Raw genomic sequence first — 24,167 nt, forward strand, 5'->3', positions numbered from 1 at the left:
CATACAATCCTTGATCACTCCCTACTCCCCAGCTAGACCACTCCGGTCTGCCAGCTCTGGTCGCCTTATGGTTCCTTCTCTACGTGCACCTGGCGGTCAAGCTGCACGTTCCCGCCTGTTTTCCGTTCTGGTTCCTCAGTGGTGGAATGACTTGCCTACCACTGTCAGAACAGCAGAATCCCTCCCCCTATTTCGACGCAGACTCAAATCCCACCTTTTCAAACTCTACCTTAGTCCTCCCTCCTGATTTTCCCCTGCCCCTCCTTTCTGATATCCCTATCCCTGTCTAACCCCCCCCCCCAAAAAAAAGAAAATAAATAAATAAATAAAAATTGCACTTATGATGACGACTATGTTTAGAACAGCATTTCATGTGTATTTTGCTAGTTTCTGGATGTGATGCTTTGACTTGTGGAAGAACCTATGCACTTGTAAGTCGCTTTGGATTAAAAGCGTCTGCCAAATGACAAAAATGTAAATGTAAATGTACTCCAGCACACTGGAATAATAAAACAAATAAATAAAACGAATGAATGTGAGTAACAGACTGTCAGCATTAATTTGTGGCCGTTTACATCCATACTGCCTGAATGTGTAGAAATGTCAGCCTTTTTTATACATCTTATCTGCTCACATCCAAGCAAATGCCTCAAAACGCATTAGACAGCACTCTGCAGCAGGACAATGAGCCTCATACCCAAAATCTTTTGTATTCTTATCATAAATTTCTCATACTTATTTCGAACAAAGGGCTCATATGAGTGTGCCACATTGGATTCAACAAACGCACCTAGTGAAATGAAGATTTGTCCGTTATAATACAGAATATACAGTCCTTTAGGTGGATTCCTTCGGATAGATGGCCAATGGGATTAACAAGAACAAGGGATGCCTGATTGGGTAGACTGCAGTTCCTTTGTTTTTGGGAAAACATAATACGGCGGACCTTCGATAAAACTGAACAATCACAAAAAATATTTGAGGCAAGAAATAAGCAATGCAGTTTCTGAATCTTGCAATGCCGAGTTTGAAAGACCAGAGTTAGGTGTGCCAGCTATGTTGACATGCACTGCAGGCTCTTGTGTACATGACTTGTTTGACAGGTCGGACCACCCGTTGTTCCTACCTCAGGAAAAATTTAAAGCAGAGAAAATTTGTGAATCACTCGTTAAGACACTGAAGTGATTTAACAAATATGTTTGCATGAGGCAAGCAAGGAGTTTTTCCATGGCGGAATGTTCTTCACTGGCCAAGTCAATCACCTGACCTGAATCCACATTCCAACATTGCGCTACACTTGCAAGACCCGACTGAAAAAATCCCCCAGAACAAACAGTAACTGTAGTACAGGCTTGGTATAGTGTCAGCAAGGAATATAGCCAGTGTCTGGTGATGTTTATGGTCCCAGAAAATGGGGTAACTGAATAAAAAGAACTGCAATTCCAACAAGGTTCGTCCAATATTAATACCCTCAAATTAAAGTGGACAGTCTTAACCTCATATTTAATGTTTCCCTTCTAATCAAATGCACTGTAGCACAGAGCCAAAACAAAAAGAAATTGCATCACGGTCAAAGTACAGACAGTAATGTATGGGGAGGTAAAGCGGACGTCCAGGTGAATTGCATTCCCAGTATACTGATAAATACTATGCTGGAGAATTTCATCATAGATGGCAGCAGCAATAACTTCATATAAGCAAACAAAGCATTCAATCGTTCTGCAAGAACAGAAATACAAGGCTCCATATCCTCAGCAAACAATCGACATGCAGCTTTTCATTACTTTAAAAAAAATACATAGTTACTACGATAAATAGAGACACCACTGTCAGTGAGTGGCATTAGGATATTCCAATTGTGGAAATTTCGTATTCAGCATATAGCTACGTATTTAAACCATGAAACACACACTTTGAACCCAGACTTCAACACCAAGTAGTTTGTTTATATTCGGCACTCTACTTAATAGGGAGCAGTATACTGGAAGTAGTGTTCCCGAAACATCCGCTTAGTTGCATAGGGTAATTAAAATCACAATTAATGACAAGATGGGTGGATGGGACAATGTACTAAACAGGTTTATGAATATGAGTTGATCATAACCATACTAAATGTGAAAGGAGATAAACAAACTAGAGAGGGAATGAATAAAAATGTATTCTAATAGACTGGAGAAAGGGCAATATTAACTTTATTGCGAGACAGCAATTTCTAGAAGGCGCTCTGTAGTAAACAGGTGGGGAGGGTGACCAGTAAATGCAGACTGGCAGAAACATGCAGGATTTGGAAGATAATAAATAGTAAGAGGAAAGGAAAAATGAGACAGATACCTGCTCTATCTCCTCTCCCGGGTAGAGAGGGAAGGGGTCCTGAGTGAGCCTGATCTCCAGGTCAGCATGGCGCAACTTAACCTGACCCGCCTCATCAAAGAGCACCCGGCCAGCTTCATCCCGGGCAACTGGATTCAGTATCACACAGTAGTGACGGGGCGGGACCATTGTCATACGCACCGGCGTAAAGAGAACCCTGCAGATGCAAGCCACAATGTTCTCACAAACAGAAATAAATAGAAGACTGTACAGCTGCAGTGATACGCAGACTAAAGATCAAATCTGGCACCATTTCAGAATGTGCAGAGTTGAGATTCAGCTAATGCTAATTGGATCTTATTTCCTAAATAACTGATCAAACATGGAATTGTGCATCCTACAGAGGTATTCTATATTCAGTTTTCTGCTTTTTATACCTGAATATGAACTATATTCTTGCTCCTTCTATAAAATTATGCATGACGAAATAGCACCTAAAGGCAATGTCATATGAAAAACACCAGAAGCATATATATTGCAATATAGTGTGCCACAATGCCACGTTCACTGTTAACAGACTTGTGTTATTTTGGGGCTTAGAGCTAGTATTTCCCCTTTTTTATTCCCATCTGTTACTCTGTTGTACTTGGACTTGTGGCCTCTATCTAGAGGGAAACATCTTGACATAATTGTGCAAAATTAAACCACGTTTAGAATTGAACTACCATGTGATTAGGAATACAATTACTTGACACTTATTTCCATGTTTTCTAAATAAATTATTCTGACCCCTTTCTCCTTGCCAATTTGACCCCTTGATATTATTTACAAATAGCTTTATTTTGATTTGTGAGTCACAATACTGGGCACTGTGGATTCAACTGGAGTTTGGTGTGTTTACTGACCTCACAGCATGAACACTGACCTCTCATTGTCCTGTCGGATGTAGGTGCGCGGACCCGTTTCCACCCTGGCAATGTTGGTGTTCTGGTCCAGAACGTGAATATAGTGATGAGGTGGGATACGGATGATGGACTCTACCACCGGCTCCTCACCTGCTCCCCCAGGTCCTCTACCACCTGCCTTCTTCATAGACATCTCTTACAGAGAGGGAGAGACAGGAGGGGAAGCTGAAGGAACACGAGTACAGCACTGATGGAGACTGTTTATGTAGCCAAAACCGAAACTTAATATGCAGATGCAATACTCACAAGTAAAGCAAAATTGCTTTCTGAGACTGTCAGTGAAGCAGAGAGTTCATATAGGCTACTGGAATGTTAGTTTATATAGTCACTGAGCACTTTTAGGAACACCTGTAACCCTACTTATTCGTGCAATTATCTAATTAGCCAATCGTGTGGCAACAGTGCAATGCATAAAAGCATGCAGATACGGGTCAGGAACATTAGTTAATGTTCACATCAACCATCAGGATCAGGAAAAAATGTGACCTTTGACTGTGGAATGATTGTTGGTGCCAGACATGGTGGATTGAGTATCTCAGAAACTGCTGATCTACACAGTCTCGAGTTTGCAGAGAATGGTGCAAAAACCAAAAAACATTCAGTGAGCAGCAGTTCTGTGGGCAGAAATGCCTCATTAATGACAGAGGGCTGAGGAGAATGGCCAGACAGTAGGTGACAGTAACGCAAACAACATTACGTAATATATATAACGGCGGCATGCTGAAGAACATCTCTGAACACACATGTTAAACCTCTAAGCGGATAGGCTACAGACTCACTAAGTCTAAAATATAAGTCTAATAAATACCTAATAAAGTGTTCACTGAGTGTATATTTCAATCATACACCACTGACTGGTAGAGAGAATCACTATTTAAAGCCACAAGTCAAGCATTGATTCAATTAATGGTTGCAGCCATCTCAGTGAATCATTAAATTATCACAATCAAGAAATGAATTACAGGGCAATATTAATTTTGTTAAAATAAATAAAAATCACTAACCAGACTTTACCTATGGACAATGCAACAATAAATTATACAGAAAGTCACACTGAAGCAGTCGTTAAGAGTAGCACTCACTTCAGCAATATGAATGAGTGAAACAAATCTTTTCTTATTGATTTCCCCCAACATGGGTAAAGTAGTGCACTTAATTAATGATTCAATGAAATTAAATAAAGTAAAATTAAAGTAAAGAAAAATGTATTTCCCTAAAAAACAGGTTCCACAATTATTGGCACTCCTAGTTTAACACTTTGATGGCTGTCATCATCACCAGGGGTGTTTGCAGTCTTTTCCTATAATTTGTGATAAGGTTAGAGAATCATTTGTTGACCATTCCTCCATGCAGAACATCATTGATATCCTTGGGATACCCCCCTCTTCAGTTCATAGGGTTTAAGTCTGGAGACTGAGATGGCCATTTCAGAACATGGTTGTTGTTTTTACTTAACCATTTCTGTGTGGATTTTGATTTATGCTTGGAGTTATTGTCCTGCTGGACAATCTACCTGTGACCAAGATTCAGCTCCCTAGCAGGGGCAACCATATTTGCAAAGATTTCCTGGTAATGATCTCAAATAGTGCCCCTGGACCACTGGCAGCAAAAAATCTCCAAAACATCAATTTGGCATTAGGTACACCATGATCCATTGGACAGTGACACATTATTTTTGTTATTTTGTTTCTGTAATCTAGCACTTTCAGTTTGACAGGATACAATTAGGTTGAAGTTCAGACAGACTGTGGACTATATTTTGAGAGTATTGGATGAACCATTTAGTAATTATTGAACTTTTTGTACATAGTGACAAGTGAACCAACTGTAAAACAAAGCAATTCTAAAAATGAAACGTGTTAACTCAGAGAAACAATGATAGAATATCTATTGTTTACTGAGAATATCTCTGTTGGAATTATCATTATTGTCCGTTTTATTATCTACGTTTTGTATAGGCTCTCTGGAACAGGATGAGCCCACATACGAGCTTATCAGTATCGGTGATCCAATTGCACATTAAAAGGCGTGATCCCCATCTGTGAGCAAAAATGACAGTATAACTTAAGCTCAGCCTAGAACCGGCTAGTGGTATGGTATTTCAAGGAATGACTTGGAAACATTTCAGCGAATGACTTCCTTCTCTCGAATATTGAATACTTCTGAGGAAGACTGTGAAAACACCATTGGCTCCAAAATACATTTGGGGGGTTGATGACACTGCTGCTGCTGAGTGGGCAATGCCTTCTGATCATAGAGCCCAGGGTTCTCCCCAAAGAATTTAACACTGATGGAGCACTACTCTCTTCCCTCACTTGTGCCACTGCGTAACAAATATAGCCCTGAATATACCCGGAGTGTATTGTTGCTCCACTACCTACTCGCAATCAGGGGAGAGACCTGAGGTGCATTCAAGAGAGCTAACGTTCACGGCAAACTATGTTTGCAGCAAACGGTTATTGTTGAACAATATTAAATGAACATTTACCAACGCATTTATATTTGTATTCATTCATAAATACAAATGGATGCGACTTAGATTTTACAATACCAGCCAGCTGATTCATTGCTTTATCATTATTTTTAAGGTAAAAACAAATATTACATTGATTGAAGTGTATTTTAACAGCCAAATAATTTAAACTTTTGTTCTCTCTGAGTCCTCCCCGTTGGCAGTCATTTCTGTTTACGGTGTACTACCTTTTGAAATAGTTAACTAATGTTAGCTAAGATTCGTGGTGAACACAAAAAGTTTTAATATGTTAGTAATCGTGAGCTAACATTCGCAATCTTGAATGCACCTCTGGTTTCTGTGAACCACTTTGTCACTTTGAGCTGGAAAAAAATTTTTTTTGCTTCAGTAACCTATGGGATATTTCGCTTTAAAGCATGAGCGGTTAAATTCTAATTAAATGCAGAACTTGCAGTGCCCTCCATTAATGTTTGGTATATGAGACCCATCATTTATTTATTTGCCTCTGTACTCCACAATTAGATTTGTAATAAATAAATAAAACATATGGTTAAAATGCTCATTGTCCGATTTTAATAAATGGCATTTTATACATTTTGGTTTCACGTTTATACATGGTCCCCTCATTTCAGGGCACCATAATGTTTGGGACACAGCAATGTTATGCAAATTAAAGTAGTCAGGCGTAGTATTTTGTTGCATATCCTTTGCTGAGTGTCTTCTCAAGTGATGCTCTACCAGGCCTGTATTGCAGCCATCTTTAGCTCATGCTTGTTTCGGGGGCTAGTCCCCTCAAGTTCTCTTCAGCATATTAAAGGCATGCTCAGTTGGGTTCAGAACGGGTGATTGGCTTGGCCACTCAAGAATTTAAAATGTTTTAGCTTCGAAAAATGCCTCCGTTGCCTTAGCAGTACATTTGGAATCATCGTCTTGCTGTAGAATTAACTTCCGGCCAATGCGTTTTGAGGCTTGAAATTGAGCAGATGAGTGTATTGATGCATCCTCAGAATTAAATTTGCTACGATGGCAAGCGCAAAGAATGAATACAATTCACGACATCATCAGTTCTGGAAAAAGGTGTTGTGGACAGACAAGACAAAGATTAACTTAAATCACAGTGATGGCAAGCGCAAATTATGGAGAAGAGAAGGAGCTTCCCTAGATCCAAAGCATACCACCTCATCTGTTAAACACAGTGGTGAGGGCCTTGGCATGTATGGCCTGAGCATATGGCTGTCGATGTGGTATGTATGGCACTGGCTCATTTATAACTGCTGTGAACTTGACTCCTGAAGAGTGTTTCTTATCGTTCAGACAGGTGCTTGGGTATTTTTCTTTGTTATGGTGAGAATTCTTCAGCTGTGGAGGTCTTCCTTGGCCTGCCAGTCCCTTTGCGATTAGTAAGCTCACAAGTGCCCTCTTTCTTCTTAATTATGTTCTAAACAGTTGATTTTGTTAAGCCTGTCTCCAACCATTTTATGCTTGTCTCATAATGGCTTCTTTGACTTTCATTGGCTCAACTGTGGTCCTCATGTTGATAAACGGCAATAATAGATTCCAAAGGTGATTGAAAGAGTACATGAATCATCACATCACAGTCCGAGGTCAGAGAACTGCTGGTTTTCCACCCTCCCTTTAGCTGGGAGACAGAGTCTGACCAATTAGTAGCACTAATTGTTCAGATAATTACCCGGAAGGGGAGGAGAAAAAAAAAAAAAAAAAAAAACAGGGCCAGTTTCAGATTCGAGGTCCAGATTTGATGATTGCTGCACTAGCAAGGGGAAAGACTAGATGCTTGAGAGCTCTAAAACCTGCATTAAGGCAATTAAACACACCTGAGAAGCCACGTGTCCCAAACATTATGGTGCCCTGAAATGGGTTTTTTAATATAAAAATACCCGGAAACCTGAGAATGTGCACTTTAACCACATATTAATGGTGTGATTCCAGATCTAAAATTTAAGCAAATCAGAGGAAAATCAAGACATAACGGGTCCTTGTCCCAAACATGATGGAGGGCACTGTAAATTCAAAACATTTCAAAGTGTTCATGTCATGAATTGTATTCAGTCATGGATTTGGACAAAAATGAAGACACATTACAGGACTTTAAAAGGGCAGGATGGTGAACTGCATTGTAATTAATTAATCAAAATTTAGGAGCTACTTCAAAACTGATCTCAGATCTGCGCTTTTTATGAAAGGCACTCAGTACCCCCACCATCCACACATTTGGAACTGACTTATGGGGTAAATATTATGCATATCAGAGAAGGCAAAGGGCTATACAAATACAAAGAGACAAGATGTTTTGGACAAAAATAAAAAATTATGTTCAAGGTACCAAAGACTTGGATACAGTCAATAATCAATAATATTGGTGATCCAATTCTGAGGTTTCTGCTGATTCACTAAACCTTCACACACCCTGAGCAAATAGTAAATAGTCACCTATTATATCTAAGAAACAATATAGGCCAGTGTTTCGCAAACCAGTATTTGCAGTAGGCCAGTCAGTTGTGGGCTTAAAGGTGTGTCGCTTATTGTCAATATATCAGGAGGGTATTTTGACTTATGTTCATCTTTCAATGAGTGACTTGCTCATCTATTACTTTTAATATATCACATAAAAGCAGCACAAAAAAACAATTTTTGTTAGCCTATATGTAGCACTTTAGTAGGAGCACTAGGCCTATACGGACGCTGGGTAGGGCCTCGTCTTTGTGGTATGGATTCCACAAGATGTTGAAAACATTCCTTTGAGATTCTGTTCCACGTTGACATGATTGCATCACACAAGTTCTACAGATCTGTTAGCTGCACATTCATGCTGTGAATCTCCCGTTCTACCACGTTGCAAAGGTGTTCTATTGGATTCAGATTTGATGACTGGGAAGGCCACTGAAGAACACTGAATTCATTGTCATTTTCATAAAGCCAGTTTGAGACAACTTTTGCTTTGTGAAATGGTGCATCATCGCGCTGGAAGTAGCCATTAGAAGGTGGGTACAATGTGGCCATGAAGAGATGCACATGGTCAGCAACAATACTCAAATAGGCTATGGCATTCAAGCGATGATTGGTATTAACAGGCCCAAAGTGTGCCAAGAAATACATTAGTTTGTAAGATGGGGAGCAGTAATATCAGCACTATAGATGAGGGTCCTCTTCTGCCTTTATTAACCATTTGATTCTCTCAAAATTAAAATGTTTAATTAGTTTTAATTTTTAATTAAATAGCTTGAATAGTCTAAAATATGACAGAACTAAAAACAACACTACTTAACCCCTTAAATATCACCCCTTTTCTTGACACAGGCTTAAAAATGATATAGCCAAAATATAATGGTTACTATTCTCAAACCCTTTTGATTACAGGCATAATCCTGGTGTCTTCTGAAAGATAACCTTTTGGGGTTCAGAATACTGAAATATTACAAAAACAAAGATACAGAAGCTCAACCACAAAGAAAGTGGAAGCTTTTTTCTCACAGAAAAGATTTTCTGTATTTGACTGGATACAGACTATTGTAGCTGTGGCTGATGCACTTAAAAACATAATGAAGTAAAGTCACAACAGTAGACACTCCCCTTTCCCCTTTCAAATTTGAGGACAATACCACCAAAAATGAGCATTCTGCATAGTTTTTTCTAATCTAGGTCTAGGCAGTTTTTCTAAAAGGATATTTGGATACTCCAAAAAGACACGTGGAAATAAAATAAAATTATGGGTCCTCCTAAGACCCGCACTCTTTTTTGGTATGCATTTTTAATTTCTCTTTGCTATTTGGGCTTATTGTCCAAGCATGTGTACGCCAGGTCTTAGGAGGTTAAGTATAAAATACAGCATTTCTTACTAAACTTTTTATCCTGAGAAAGTGTTTACACTTCCCCAACCTCTCTGTCCCAAACTCGCTTTCCGTTTGATGCATTTTCTCTGCAATTACGTTCAGTCAGAGGCAGTTGTACTTTGGCTCCTCCTGTTCGAGAGAGCCTACACAACGCAGATAATAGAATTTCTATGTACTTTTGTAGAATTATACAACAGCGAAATGGACAACAATGATAATTCCTCGCATTTTTAGAATGAGAAACTATTATGCATTGGGTTCGCTGGACACAGGGCACTGACTACCATATTTCTTGCAGTATGTGGATTTACAAAATGCAGAGAAGGTGAGGTCCTCCCACACAAGTTTGACTGCTGATTTAAGCAAAGGCATCTAAAAATAGGTTATACAGATAGAACCGTTAGTTAACGCTTTTAAAGTGTATATCCTGCTAACATTTTTATTTCTTTATTTATTTTTTTTATTGTGCCCTTATGAAGGGAAAAAACCCCCCAAAAAAACAACACACAGCTTAAAAAAAACCCTGGTCAATGGGGGCCCCTTTGCATGCAGTGTCAGGTTTTGTACTATTCTCCCCACATTTCCCAATCTAAAAGCTGCAATGGTGCCGATTTTAGTGCTCTCCACGGTATAGTTGAAAATCTATTGAATTTTTTTCATAAAGAATAAAACAAAATTAAACCCAGTTCTCACACTAAAATGTATGGTGTGTATTCTCTGGTTCTTGTATCAGTACTTACCATCATGGTTGCTAACCTATTTAATGGTTTTAATTTTTGTTTTAATCAAACATATGTGAAATTTCCAGACCTAAAGACTACAGCATTGCTCTTCACTGGTTCTTTGGACTGTGGAGTTTTAGAACTTAAGAGCTATTATTCACGCTGATCGGAAACTTTTGCCATTTTGAATCTCCTACATTTCTTATCGCTGCACCTTTTAGACGGTCCCTAAAATCTCAGTGGGCTGATGGATTGCCATAGAGATCAATGTAATTCCAGTTCCCATAACGCAAGTAATAGTGTCGAAAAAAGTTTGTGTTTTACGGTCTACCTTGCCACGGCTCAAAATGTATCAGTTTAACAGTGATCTGATTTGGACGTTTAGTTCGTGAGCTACTGACTTCGGAATTCGGAATTCGGAATATCCCAATATAAAACTGACTATACGGCAACCCTAAAAGTCGGCTGCATAAACCATATCTATGTTACTCAAAATACAGTAACATTAGCTAGATAACAAAGGTCGAAGTCGCGGAATACCGGGCTCGAAAAGGCTAAACTAATTTAAACTGCGAATCTATCGTAAAGCTACAAAATATAGGCTAGTTTACTAAAATGCAAGTTTGCTTCCAAACTGCCTCGCTGTGAGCACACGAGAATGGAAAAAAAAACAATCTAGCCATGTAAAGAAAACTGTTCATAGCTACCTTCTTAAATATAATGAAAGTTCCTGTCAACTGTGTTGCGATCTTCCAGGCCTGGACTGTTTGTTCCCGTTTCCTTGTCTACCTTAGTCACCAAGGCTAAATCAAATGTTATTGGTTGACATGAAGGCGACCAATTATTTGCAGTTAGCACACCCACCCAGTTGCAACGCCGAGCCTGGATCAGCGTTATGCTTTGTGGAATTTTATTCACTTGTGAAGATGGCTGAAACGGCTGATCTTGGATCAGCGCATATCGCACGAAGCCCACATTCGCCAGGCGTGGTAGCGAATCACAGCAGCCATGTCCAACAACTGTAACCAGTGGGTCCGCTCAATTTGCCTGCGGTACGTTGGGGCGTAGTCTGCACATCATTTAAAGGTACAATATGTAATTTCGGACTTCTGACAAGAGCGGAATTGCAGCAACAAACATCCTCAAACTACAACACTGTTTATCCCTCCCCCTTCTCTGGGAACATGCTGACATGCCTCGCAATCTGTTAAAAGTACAATAGGTAAGATTGTGTGAAAACATTGTTACAAATCCCTTCCTATCACTGACACGTTGACTCACCCTCTGCCTGTGTTTATAGTCCTTAAATTTGGGTTTCTAAAAATGCAGTTGACCGGCCGGCACTCTGTACCAAAACATTGCATAGCTGTACAATAATTCAAACTCAATGGTTGAAAATTGGTTCTAATTGCCACAGCCAACGTTCAGAGAAGGGGTGGGATAAACAGTGTTGTGGCTGGAATTCCTCCCTTGACCGTTAGAAGTCCAAAATGACCCATTGTACCTCTAAGCAATATGTACACTAATAATTCTACAGTTGTAGTAGGCTAATAATGTTACTAAAATCCCACATTAATGGGAGTGTTTTCATGTAAAGAATACATTTGTATATTACAATGGATGCATTTCGCTCTTTATTGGATAGCTTAATTGCCTTTTAAATTATATTCATGAACAGACGATTTCCTAGTCATCATGGTTTCCCAAGTCAAAGTATTAGTCCAAATTCAAATAAACAGTCTAATTCTTATAATCTTATAATTGGTGACCCCTGGTTTGCTCCTTTGCTCCACTCGTTAACTCCTCTCCTTCACTCCACATACTTCCACTGGAGCGGAGGAATGGAAGTGGCAGAATGGAGTAAAGGAGGGTGGAGTGAAAGTTAATGGGACCCAGCCAGGGTTAGAGACTGTGTAGTCAAAATCATGACCTTTGTTTGACATCATCGCCAGTCTGCATCTGCACCTGCCCTGTCGCCAAGTCTGGTGGTACACTGACATAACAATAAATCACGTCAACATATTCTCACCGGATTGTTTGACAGTTAGCTAGCTCCTTGTCTTATTACTTACTACTTACTATCTATACAAATTGTATACGATTTAAAAGCACAATGTGGGCTATCAGTGGATATTCTTATTGACTGAGAAAGTTGTCAGGCTAGCATGACCTTGCAAATCATGGCCGAGTAGGCGGGGTAGATTGGTATACAAGTGGGGTACGTTGTTACACATTACATATGCTTGACATACAGATGCAATCAACCAAAAACAGACATACAAACTAAAATGATTTACTTACTGTAGTACCAGTTAGAAAAATTGCATGGAGCTTTTCTTATTTTGATTGATTTTACTCAGAGCTGACGGAGATGCGCAGGTCAGCTGAGACGGGACCCAGTATGACTGGATGACAAACTGAGGTGTTCCTGTGAGTTCAACTACAACGTAAAGTAATTTGAATAAAAACAACCAGTTACATCTCGTATTTACCCAATCTTTAACAATAGAATGAAGAAAGAATTACCTGAATACATACAATAAAAAAAAAACTGCATTTATTAATTTCCCAAACATTTACATTTTTTAACAACTAACTGACCGAATGCATGGTAACAAACGACCTGCGGGTGGGGTCCATTGTTGCAATGTAGCTACAAGTTATGTTTTAAGTCAAACTGTACCTTTCATGTTTCCTATCGAGTTTAATAAACATCATAAATAGCTGATAGACTGAAGATATTCCCTGCAACATATTGTCACGGTTATGCAAGCGGTCTCTTAGCAATCGGGTAAAATACAAAAAGTGCCACAACGGATCTCGAACTCATTACATTACATTACATTATTGGCATTTGGCAGACGCTCTTATCCAGAGCGACGTACAACAAAGTGCATACCCATAACCAGGGATAAGTTCGCTGAAAGACCCTTGAGGTAAGTACAATTTCAACTGTTACCTGTACAAGAAAGATAAGGACAAGGGCCATTTTTTTTTTTTTTTTTTTTTTTTTTTTTTGAACAAACAAACAAACAGAGCAAAAGTCACCAAAGTTAACTATCCAAACACTGCTTACCTAGCCAACTAAAATACTGATACACAAGTCACAGAGACAACAATTAAGGTTCACAGGGAGGTAGGGAGGGATGGGGAGAGGTGCTGTTTGAAGAGGTGTGTCTTCAGCTTGCGCTTGAAGGTGGGGAGGGATTCTATAGTTCTGACCTCAACGGGGAGTTCGTTCCACCACCGTGGAGCCAGAACAGACGGTAGTCGTGAGCGTGAGGTGGAGGTTCTGAGAGGGGGAGGTGCCAAGCGGCCTGTGGAGGCTGAACGAAGAGGTCTGGCAGGGGTGTAGGGTCTGATGATTTTTTGCAGATAAGCTGGGGAAGACCCTTTAACTGCTTGGAAGGCTAGCACCAATGTTTTGAATTTGATGCGAGCCATGACAGGCAGCCAGTGGAGGGAAGTAAGCAGGGGGGTGACGTGTGAGTATTTGGGAAGGTTGAAGACCAGACGAGCTGCTGCATTCTGGATGAGTTGGAGGGGTCTGATGGCAGACGCTGGGAGGCCAGCCAAGAGGGAATTGCAGTAGTCCAGGCGGGACAGAACCATCGCTTGGACCAGGAGCTGGGTCGAGTAGGGGGTGAGAAAGGGGCGGATTCTCCGTATGTTGTATAGGAAGAACCTGCAAGACCGGGTCACCGCCGCAATGTTCTCGGAAAGGGACAGTCTGCTGTCCATCACCACGCCGAGGTTCCTTGCACTGGGTGACGGCGTGAGTGTGGTATCCCCGAGGGAAATGGAGAGATCCAGATGGGGAGAGGTATTAGCAGGGATGAATATCATTTCAGTTTTACCTGGGTTGAGCTTTAGATGGTGGTTGTCCATCCAGCTCTGGATGTCCCTCAGGCAAGCAGAGAACTCCCCTAACGTTAGTTGATTACCTAGGCTAAATGTCTTGTATGCCTGGTGTCAAACAAAGATCATGTTCTCAAACTACTCATCGTAAAAGGTCAACTTTCAGCTTGTTGGAAATATCATTTAAAAAATATTGGATATTGTTGTCAAAAGATAGCAAATTTAGGTAAAATACCCCTATTCCCCCTGTTAGTCCTTGCGCCAAACCATTTTTCAGTACCATCTGGGTGGGCAAATTCTAGATGTGATTTTTTTAGTCCTATACATCCCTAGATTATGTTTTGATATGATAGACCTTTTGGTTTGGCAGCTTATTAGTGGTTATCACCTCCTAAAGGTATGGACTGCTTTTGTTCAAAACCGGAGTTTTGCCAAAAAAAGTCCCCTGCCATATTTTGCTCCCCTTCGTGTTATTTGCTCGTAGCTCGGGCTGTGGGGGTGTTAGAGACATGTTATTGTGGTTATTGTTATGCGCCTGAGTCTCCTGAACATGTAGAGTCGATCAGACCTTCCTAGGCCGAGCTATGGTCACTTTTCCGCACCTACCCCCTACCGGTGAATGCCTAATTTTTGCGGTTTTCCGGAGGTATTGTGCGGTAGATGCGGGAAAGTTACCATAGCTCAGCGTAGGAAGCTCTGATCGACTCGGGGTTGGTATCTACGTGTACAGGAGACTCAGGCGCATAAAGAACATGTCTCTATCAACCACAGCCCAACCACAGCCCGAGCTACGAGCAAATAACGCGAAGGGGAGCAAAATATAGCAGGGGACTTTTTTTGGCTCCACCAGAAAAGTTAAAAAGGGTAAAACATTTTACCTAATAGATATCACCATGAAACTTCCTCAGTTGGTTACTTACATAAAGACTATTATTTTTTTGTATTAAAAGTTTTCTGAATTTTTATGTTTAAATATGCAAATGATGCATTATCTACTTAAAATATGTGTTAATTTGCATAACTTTCCAGAATAGAAATCTAATCTGTAAAAAAAAATCTAAAAGTAATCTAAGCAAGTCCCCCTGTACAAACCTTTAGAATATGGATAATAACACATACAATACATAAACCCTTTTTGAAGGTTTTGTTTATGTCCAGGTTTCAGTTCAGTGAGTGAGTCTAGTGGCTGGTGACCGCTAGGACCATAGGCAGATGCCTTGTTGGTAAGTAATTTGTTCAAAGTACTTAAAACAAATAAAGTGTGTGTTTACCCCCTCAAATGAATTAATTTATCTCCAGCCAGATCCATATTTAGAGGTAAGTTACCTTAGGTAACTTTAGCTAGCAAGCTAGTTTAGAGTTAGCGGTAATGTATAGCTAGCTAGTTAGCTGGCTAGTTCATAACGGGGTCATTCCTATGTTCCCCGGGTCCTATTGTCGAGGACCCGGCCCTAGGCCCCCCTGATGACAGATTGACGGGGGATGGGTTTGGAAGGAATGCATTGTTAACCCCTCGCACACGCCATCGAGGTGGTAGTAAGAACGCCCGTAAGAAGAAAAATATGTGGTTCAGAGATAATGAGCAGCCATACTTGTCAGTAGAGGAGTCTGAAGTCGGGGGACTTAGATTTAGGGTTTTAAGGAGCAAGGTTAAAGTTCTGACTGAGAATACCCCAACCCTACAGGGGAGGGGCACAATGCCTGGCTAAAGAAAAAAAAAAAAAAAGGAAAACGGAAGGGATGTCAATACCGAAAGAAGATTAAGAGGCTTCAAGGGCCTTCCTGATTATAGCACAAATAATTTATCGGATAGATTCAAAGGACTGACTGTAGAAGAAGTTGGGGGATGATTTACACTCAGCTATTGGCTGGATGTCCTTTGTAGATCCCTTAAGGCGCCGCGGAGAGGGGCACCTGAAGAGTGTGTTGAGATGGTGGAGGGCACTAACCGCCGGCTTGTATGAAGTCAAAGTTTGGAGAGAGTCCAAGGAGAGATTATGACAGGGAGACAAATACCAGTGATGAATAGGTTCATAAAAAAATTACATAAGAGCTAGTGTTTTTCCACTCGTATATTAAGATGGTGGAAATTCCAAAACCGGAGGGGCACATGAAATAAAATATTGGGGAAATTTCTTTTGAGATATGAGAAAATGACAATTGGAAAAACAGAAATAATGAATATGGTCATTAAAAAACAAGTTACATAAGAGATAAATGTCTTCCCGCTTGAAATATCGGGGACATTTCTTATCAAAAAGGTAAACTTTTGTATGCAAAAAAGATATATAAGGAATAAGCTTTTAGACCTTAGGGTGGGATCTTAGAATTTTGCCTCACAAGATATCTACGAGCTGTTGAAGAGAGAGCAACGCAAGACAGCTGTAGTCAAGCTGGAGTGGCACGCTCCCTCTGCCCGCCACTCCAGGATATGGATATGGAGAGAGGAGTGACGTACGCGGTGCGGACTCAGCCCAAGAGTTGTGGCAGCGGGACTGATGTCGAAGAGGTGTTCATGCGCATCCCTCATCATACAGAAAAGCTGGTGAAAGAGTTAAAGGGCTTTTACGACATGCTTGGAGCCGTGAACTGCACCTGGAGGCCAACAGACGGGACGCGGGGTTCCTCCACGCTACAGAACACCTTCCTGCTGGACCCACGCAAGAACCTGAAGCCTCCCCCCCTAACCTCAGTGTCAGTGAGGAGAGGCATATGCTGCGGCAGCACTGCAAAACCCCCGACGTGTTCGAAGACATACCAGTGCACATCCCATACAACAGGCAGGAGAAGTACGAAGTGCAAAGTCACGTCTTTCGAAAGTCTGGATCCTGATCCTGCCCCAGATTCCCAAACCAATGCAGCTGTTCAAAGAGCTCATCAACAGCAAGGAGGAGGGATCAAATCCCACAGAAAACGAGATGGCTATATTTAGGGCATGGGTGGTAATTATAATCTATATTACTTGTAAAAGTAGGAAAAGTAGTACATAGAAGTAATACATTATAAGTTTCCTTTCATTTTTATGTCTTTTATTTTTTAGTAAGATATATACGATATAAATAAGTAGTAGACTTTAGGGGTGTTCGTACCCATTGTATTAATGGAAGTTCAGTAGCTTTTATCTCCGTGAAGGGGGAGCCATAAGATAAGGTAAAGGCCAAAGAGGAGGATGGATATTTGAGGGGTGTACCTTGACTTTTAAACACCAAGGTGGAAAGGTAAATTAGAAAGAGCTAAAGGGGTATATGTAACTTGCATGTGATCAGCAAACTGCAAAAGATGATATGTACACTGTAATCTGTATAACTCTATTCTTTTGATTGATTATAATAAAGTATATCTTACTATAATCATATGTGATAAAGATTCTTTAGAGGAATACATTGAATACAGGACATCAAATACCAGATTTGCATCACACCCTTCACTTCGAGACTGGGCTGGAAGTTCAGTAGAACTTACCAGGGCTCCAGGACGTTCGGAGTACTTGAGTTCGTCCCCGAGACACCTCATTGTGAGGTACTGCTCATGGGAACGTGAGGTCTGAGCTCGGCAAGGGGTCCGTGGCTCACGACACTATGTTCCCGTTTCCCGAAAAAGGGTCCTATGTTCCCTTGTTTCCTGAAAAAGGGTCCTATGCTCCCCTGTTTCCCCGGGAAAGACTGCCATCCTAGGTTTGGGAAATTTGCACGCAGCTGAACCGCTGGATTTCCTAATCCTAGGATGGCAGGGGAAAGACTGCCGCCGTGGACTACCATGTATGTCGTGATAAAATCATCCAGTCTGATAAAGTTCTTGGTTGAGGATTGGAAAGGACCCAATCACAGAAATAAACTACAAGACAAGACCCTATATGTTGCCTGTGAAGAAGTCTGCTTCAAAATCAGCAAGACCCAGTGGAAGGAGGTAACACAGCTCAAATCCTCTCAGGAAGAAGCTGACACCCGCATGCAATTGCATGCTCTCCATGCAGCAGAGTCTGGCTACAAGGCGGTGATCATCACGGCTGACGACACAGATGTTCTGGTGTTGACTCTGGGTTTGAGCAAGGACATCCCATGCAGAGTGTACCAAAAATGTGGCACACAGAACAGGACAAAATTCCTGGACATCACAAAACTATGCCAATCGCTTGGCGATAGTGTTGCTGGTGCCTTCGCATTCACTGGCTGTGACACTGTCAGCGCGTTTGCAGGACGTGGGAAAGTGGGCACCCTCAAACAGTTGAAGTCAGACAGGACATACCAAGATGCCTTCCTTGAGCCCGGTCGTACTTGGGATGTCTCCGATGAGCTCTTCAAGAAGCTGCAGGAAGTCACATGCCGCATGTATGTACCCTCTACAAAAACGACATCTGTCAACCTTCTTTGGTACCAACTTTTCTGCACCAGACGTGGAGAGGTCGAGTCCAGCCAGCTTCCACCTTGTGAGGATTGCCTATTTATGCATTCCATTCGGGCCAACTATCAGGCTGCAATCTGGAGACAGTCTCTTCAAACCCAGCTATCTGTACCAAGCCCCAAGGACCACGGGTGGACCACAGATGATCAATCGCAGCTGGAAATCCAGTGGATGCGCGGTTCCCCAGCACCAGATGCTGTCTTGCAGTTTCTCTCCTGCAAGTGTGTGAGGTCGTGCAAACCACCACAGTGCACATGTATCAACAATGGCCTGAAGTGCACAAACCTGTGCAAACTACCAACCTGTGCCAACCAACACAGTGGGGAAGAGCCTGCTGCACATCTGACAGACTCAGATTGTGTAGCAATAGCAATCGTTTGGTTTATAATATATTATGTGAGAAATTAAATGGGATTGGACTTTTCAAGTAATCTATTGTTAGCCTATTCCTGCAAATATCAGGACAGAAGAAAAATCAATATCACTTTTAATACAGTAAAAAGTACAAATAGTTTCTGGCATCCAACAGGTCAAGATGTGAATGAAGAGGTAACAGTGACACCTATAGTGGCCTGGAGGCTACAAGTAACAATTGATAAGTTATACAGTAGGGGCCTGTCTTATACACAATATAATAGTACTACTTAAAGAGATGCTAGTGTGAGTGACTGGCACTGGAAAAACTTCATTAAGAAGATGTTGGTGTGCTGAAGAAGGGAGTCATGAGGCAAATGAGATAGTGGTTTTATTAACCAAAAATAACCAACAAAAATCAGGAAACATAAATTTGCAGCCCTGGGATGCTACAAATATAATTTAAATCAAAACCACTTCCACAGCCTCACAGGACGCTGTTCTCTCACCAAGGTCAGAATGACCAGCTTATATACATCTTCCTCAGCCCTACATTGGTTGGACTGAACCATTATCCCAGGTACAGGGTAGGCTATACAAGAGGAGGTATCATAAATGTTCTTAAGATCCATCCATCCATCCATTATCTTAACCCGCTTATCCTGAACAGGGTTGCAGGGGGGCTGGAGCCTATCCCAGCATACATTGGGCGAAAGGCAGGAATACACCCTGGACAGGTCGCCAGTCCATCGCAGGGCACACACACCAGTCACTCACACACTCATACCTACGGGCAATTTTATACTCTCCAATCAGCCTAACCTGCATGTCTTTGGACTGTGGGAGGAAACCGGAGTACCCGGAGGAAACCCACGCAGACACGGGGAGAACATGCAAACTCCGCACAGAGAGGCCCCGGCCGACGGGGATTAGAACCCAGGACCTCCTTGCTGTGAGGCGGCAGTGCTACCCACTGCACCATCCGTGCCGCCTGTTCTTAAGATGTAAATGAAAAATATATTTTCAAACATTATATAGGTTGACTGTTGGGACTCCATACACCTACAGGTTTCACTGCCTTGTGGGCTAAATAAATGTATCTGTGGTCCGTGGATAAACCAACAAGGTCTATCACATCAAAAGATAATCTAGGGATGTATAGTAATTAATTACTGGCTTTATCCAATGTTCTGGAAAGATATGCAAATTAACACATATTTTAAGTAGATAATGCATCATTTGCATATTTAAACATAAAAATTCAGAAAACTTTTAATACAAAAAAATAGTCTTTATGTAAGTAACCAACTGAGGAAGTTTCATGGTGATATCTATTAGGTAAAATGTTTTACCCTTTTTAACTTTTCTGGTGGAGCCAAAAAAAGTCCCATGCTATATTTTGCTCCCCTTCGCGTTATTTGCTCGTAGCTCGGGCTGTGGTTGGGCTGTGGTTGATAGAGACATGTGAGACATTCTTTATGCGCCTGAGTCTCCTGAACACGTAGAGACCAACCCCGAGTCGATCAGAGCTTCCTACGCTGAGCTATGGTAACTTTCCCGCACCTACCGCACAATACCTCCGGAAAACCGCAAAAATGAGGCATTCACCGGTAGGGGGTAGGTGCGGAAAAGTGACCATAGCTCGGCCTAGGAAGGTCTGATCGACTCTACATGTTCAGGAGACTCAGGCGCATAACAATAACCACAATAACATGTCTCTAGCACCCCCACAGCCCGAGCTACGAGCAAATAACGCGAAGGGGAGCAAAATATGGCAGGGGACTTTTTTTGGCAAAACTCCGGTTTTGAACAAAAGCAGTCCATACGTTTAGGAGGTGATAACCACTAATAAGCTGCCAAACCAAAAGGTCTATCATATCAAAACATAATCTAGGGATGTATAGGACTAAAAAAATCACATCTAGAATTTGCCCACCCAGATGGTACCAAATCGTCCAATTTTGGGGTTTGGCCCAAGGACTATGTGTTATGTCTACCCCCTTTTTTGTGTGTGTTATGTCTACCCCCTTTTTTGTGTGTGTTATGTCTACCCCCGATAAGGGAAGTGGCTACGGCGGTGACGCGTTTCTGGTCTGGTGTATTGCCGCCTGGAGTATTTGGAATTGATGGCTAGATCTGATGGCGACCGCTATTAATCCAATCGATATAATCCAAACTATAATGTTACCGTTAATCACATCTCCCTAATTTATTTGCCGTCTGGTTATCGATCATTTTGCTAATGTAGCAATGAGCTGAACTTATCTTGTGTAAATGCTGGCGATTGTAACGTTAGGCCTACTTTATTCTCGAGACTGCTATAAGGTTACTTCAGCAAAAAGAAACTATCGATAATGTTATGCGTCAACATCGGTTATCTATAACGTTAGTGTCCTAAATTGTAGGCTACCGGTATATGACGGTATTACTATTACGTAGTGACGTTCTGCAATTAAACGAATCAAGCCTACATATCACGTTAAACTCACCTCCCCAATTTACCTGATGACTGCCTATCGATATTGCAATCTGCTAAGATATGAGCTGTTCTTTTCATTATTTGTCCATCTTGTCTAGCTAGCTGATGAGTTTACTTTATTCTCTTTATACGGCTCAATATTGAAAACACTGTTATTGCTTTAATCGATTGCCATTGTCATGGTCGTACGATAACTAGGTACCGCTGGGAGTGAGCGGCCCGGGCTGTCAATCAAAAGTGAATGCATAAATAAATGAGAACACTGTTTTGAGTCGGCTATATGAAGAAATTCAGGTTCTACACCAAAGCAGGTGTCTATTTCTAATTCAAAGTCTAATAAGTAGAAAAACAATATAGTCATTTCTAAATTACTAACTAAATGTAACTAATGGAAAAATTAAAATGTAAGAAAAGGGAGGCTGCACAGGGACTTTAAGCACAACTGTGCAAAACCCCAGATTTAAGGCGGATATCCTGTACTCAGGCAATACTCAGTACTCAGGCAATATAAATCTTTTTCCCCCCAGAACGACAAGATGTTTTAAGGCCATCTTTAGTGAATAAAAGTTCAATGCAAAACGAAGCGAATCCTGGAGATAGAGCGCGAAATACAGGCACATTTTTAAATGCCCTTGGCGACGCGGAAAATCTCCCCGCGCATGGGAAGCCATAATAAATTATAGAATTTAATGTGTCATTGTACTGGCATTACACCAATTAGAAAGCAAGTCTTGTTACGAATTTAATTTGTGCAAAAACCTGCCAGTTCCCATCTCATTTGGCCGCTCAGCCTGTGTTTGATTTGCGAGTAAAATACAGGTTACGTTATGTGAGTTCGAAATAGCCAATTACTTCGTAACGAGCCCCAGAATAATAAATTTAATTAATCAGATAATTTGACATTGCTCACATTATACAAATGTTGAGGTGGCATCAGTTGATATTTGGCCATCTTTAGTGAAAAGCTGCAGTATATTAGTGAAGCACCCTTTATGCTGAGGAAAGTAAGCTTTCTCCATGTCACACGCCGTGACACACCCCTGGGCGGGACAGAAGCGATTAACACAGGGAGGTAGAATCAGTATTCACCAGCGTTGTATTACTCCACAGTCTTGGTCACACGGGGAAAGGAGAGCAAGAGAGAACTCATATAAACAAAAACAACTAAAGTATAAGATGGTAGCTTCTCAGCGTCCTTTGGGTACGCACCTCTCGCTTCCACGACTCTGTCCCCGGTCTCACGCGCCTACTGCGGGAAAGAGCACACATTTAACAACCTGGACTAATTAGGCCTACTCATGTAGACCAGGTATGCGTCTACTTAATCAGTAGGCGGGGTCCTCGGATTGCCCTGCCTCCTTCCCACAAACCGAGCCCCACCTGCCACAGTCCAGTTTTGCTAGATCTCCTGAACGGTCAATGTAATTGAAATTGAACAATGTCCTTTAGAAATGCAATGAAAAACAGCAATCATTGAATGAACCAGAGAAAATATGAGTCAGGTAATTTATTGAAATGTATTCAAGGAAATGTACGTGGAGAATATCCATGTCAATGGGAATGGTTCATCAAAGGTTAAATGGTTAAATCAATTTGTAGAAATCTCTGTGTGGAGTTTGCATGTTCTCCCCGTGTCTGCGTGGGTTTCCTCCGGGTACTCCGGTTTCCTCCCACAGTCCAAAGACATGCAGGTTAGGCTGATTGGAGAGTCTAAATTGCCCGTGGGTATGAGTGTGTGAGTCAATGGTGTGTGTGCCCTGCAATGGACTGGTGACCTGTCCAGGGTGTATTCCTGCCTTGCACAATGCATGCTGCCTTTCATCCCCCTGCGACCCTGTTCAGGATAAGCGGGTTAAGATGATGGATGGATGGATGGATTTGAAGAAATCGAGTGGTGTCTTAAAATGAATTACATTCTGCAATGTGATGAGAAGAAAAGGCTACAACGGGAGATAGAATTCAGAAAAGGCCTTGGGAATTCAGGAAAAGCTTTGGAATTTTCTGCCAATTAATTATTCAGATCATTTATTGCCATTCTTGTTAAGCAATCCCATGTTGGCCATCTCTTTGTTTTTATAATTTCATAATCATTATAGGCTACATGCACTTATAGTGAGCACTTATTAGGTATTTATTAGACTTATGTTTTAGACTTCTGCTGCTGTAGCCTATCCACTTAGTTATGATGCATTGTGTGTTCAGAGGTGCTCTTCGGCATACCACTGTTGTAATGTGTGGTTATTTCTGTCACCAGTCTGGCCATTCTCCTCTGACGTCTCTCACTAACAAGGCTTTTCTGTCTGCAGAACTGCTGCTCACAGGATTTATTTTTGCTTTTTGCACCATTCTTTGCAAACACTAGAGACTTGTGTGTGAAAATCCCAGGATATCAGCAGTTTCTGAGATACTCAAACCACCCTGTCTGCCACCAACAATCATTCCATGGTCAAAGTCACTTAGATCACATTGTTTCCCCCATTCTGATGGTTGATATGAACATTAACTGAAGCTCCTGACCTACGGTATTTTACGTAACTGAAGCTCTACGAATGTAAGCACAGAAACATTTCTGGAGGCCAATAGTTTTTAATGTCTTTATTATTTTCCTTGTTAACCTCTGTAACATCAACAGTACCATCAAATCTAGGAAAACCTTCAGGCTTGTGAAGAAATTGCAAGCCATATGAAGCAATTGAGATGTATGGTGGCACAGTTACAACAAAAGCCCCTGCATTGAGTTTGGCCTAGATGTGA

The 24,167-nt window shown here is 41.3% G+C and overlaps 1 protein-coding gene across 5 annotated transcripts in view; it reads right to left on the reverse strand.

Annotated features, from left to right (window-relative positions):
* The window catches only part of LOC133121625 (major vault protein-like), a 33,671-nt gene extending 11,032 nt beyond the window's left edge, over window positions 1–22,639 (reverse strand). Inside the window, exons 1-4 of one of the 5 annotated variants that reach the window (XM_061230931.1) lie at window positions 22,623–22,630; window positions 22,503–22,524; window positions 3,236–3,408; window positions 2,332–2,527 (exon numbers count right to left, since the gene is read on the reverse strand). In XM_061230931.1, the coding sequence (XP_061086915.1) occupies window positions 2,332–2,527; window positions 3,236–3,408 (369 nt within the window). In that variant the 5' untranslated portion in view covers window positions 22,503–22,524; window positions 22,623–22,630. The other 4 variants (XM_061230930.1, XM_061230929.1, XM_061230928.1 and 1 more) reach the window with 4 other exon arrangements.
* Between the last annotated feature and the right edge of the window lie 1,528 nt (window positions 22,640–24,167).

Source organism: Conger conger, chromosome 2 (genome assembly GCF_963514075.1).
Source record: "Conger conger chromosome 2, fConCon1.1, whole genome shotgun sequence".
In the NCBI taxonomy this organism is placed as follows: Eukaryota; Metazoa; Chordata; class Actinopteri; order Anguilliformes; family Congridae; genus Conger; species Conger conger.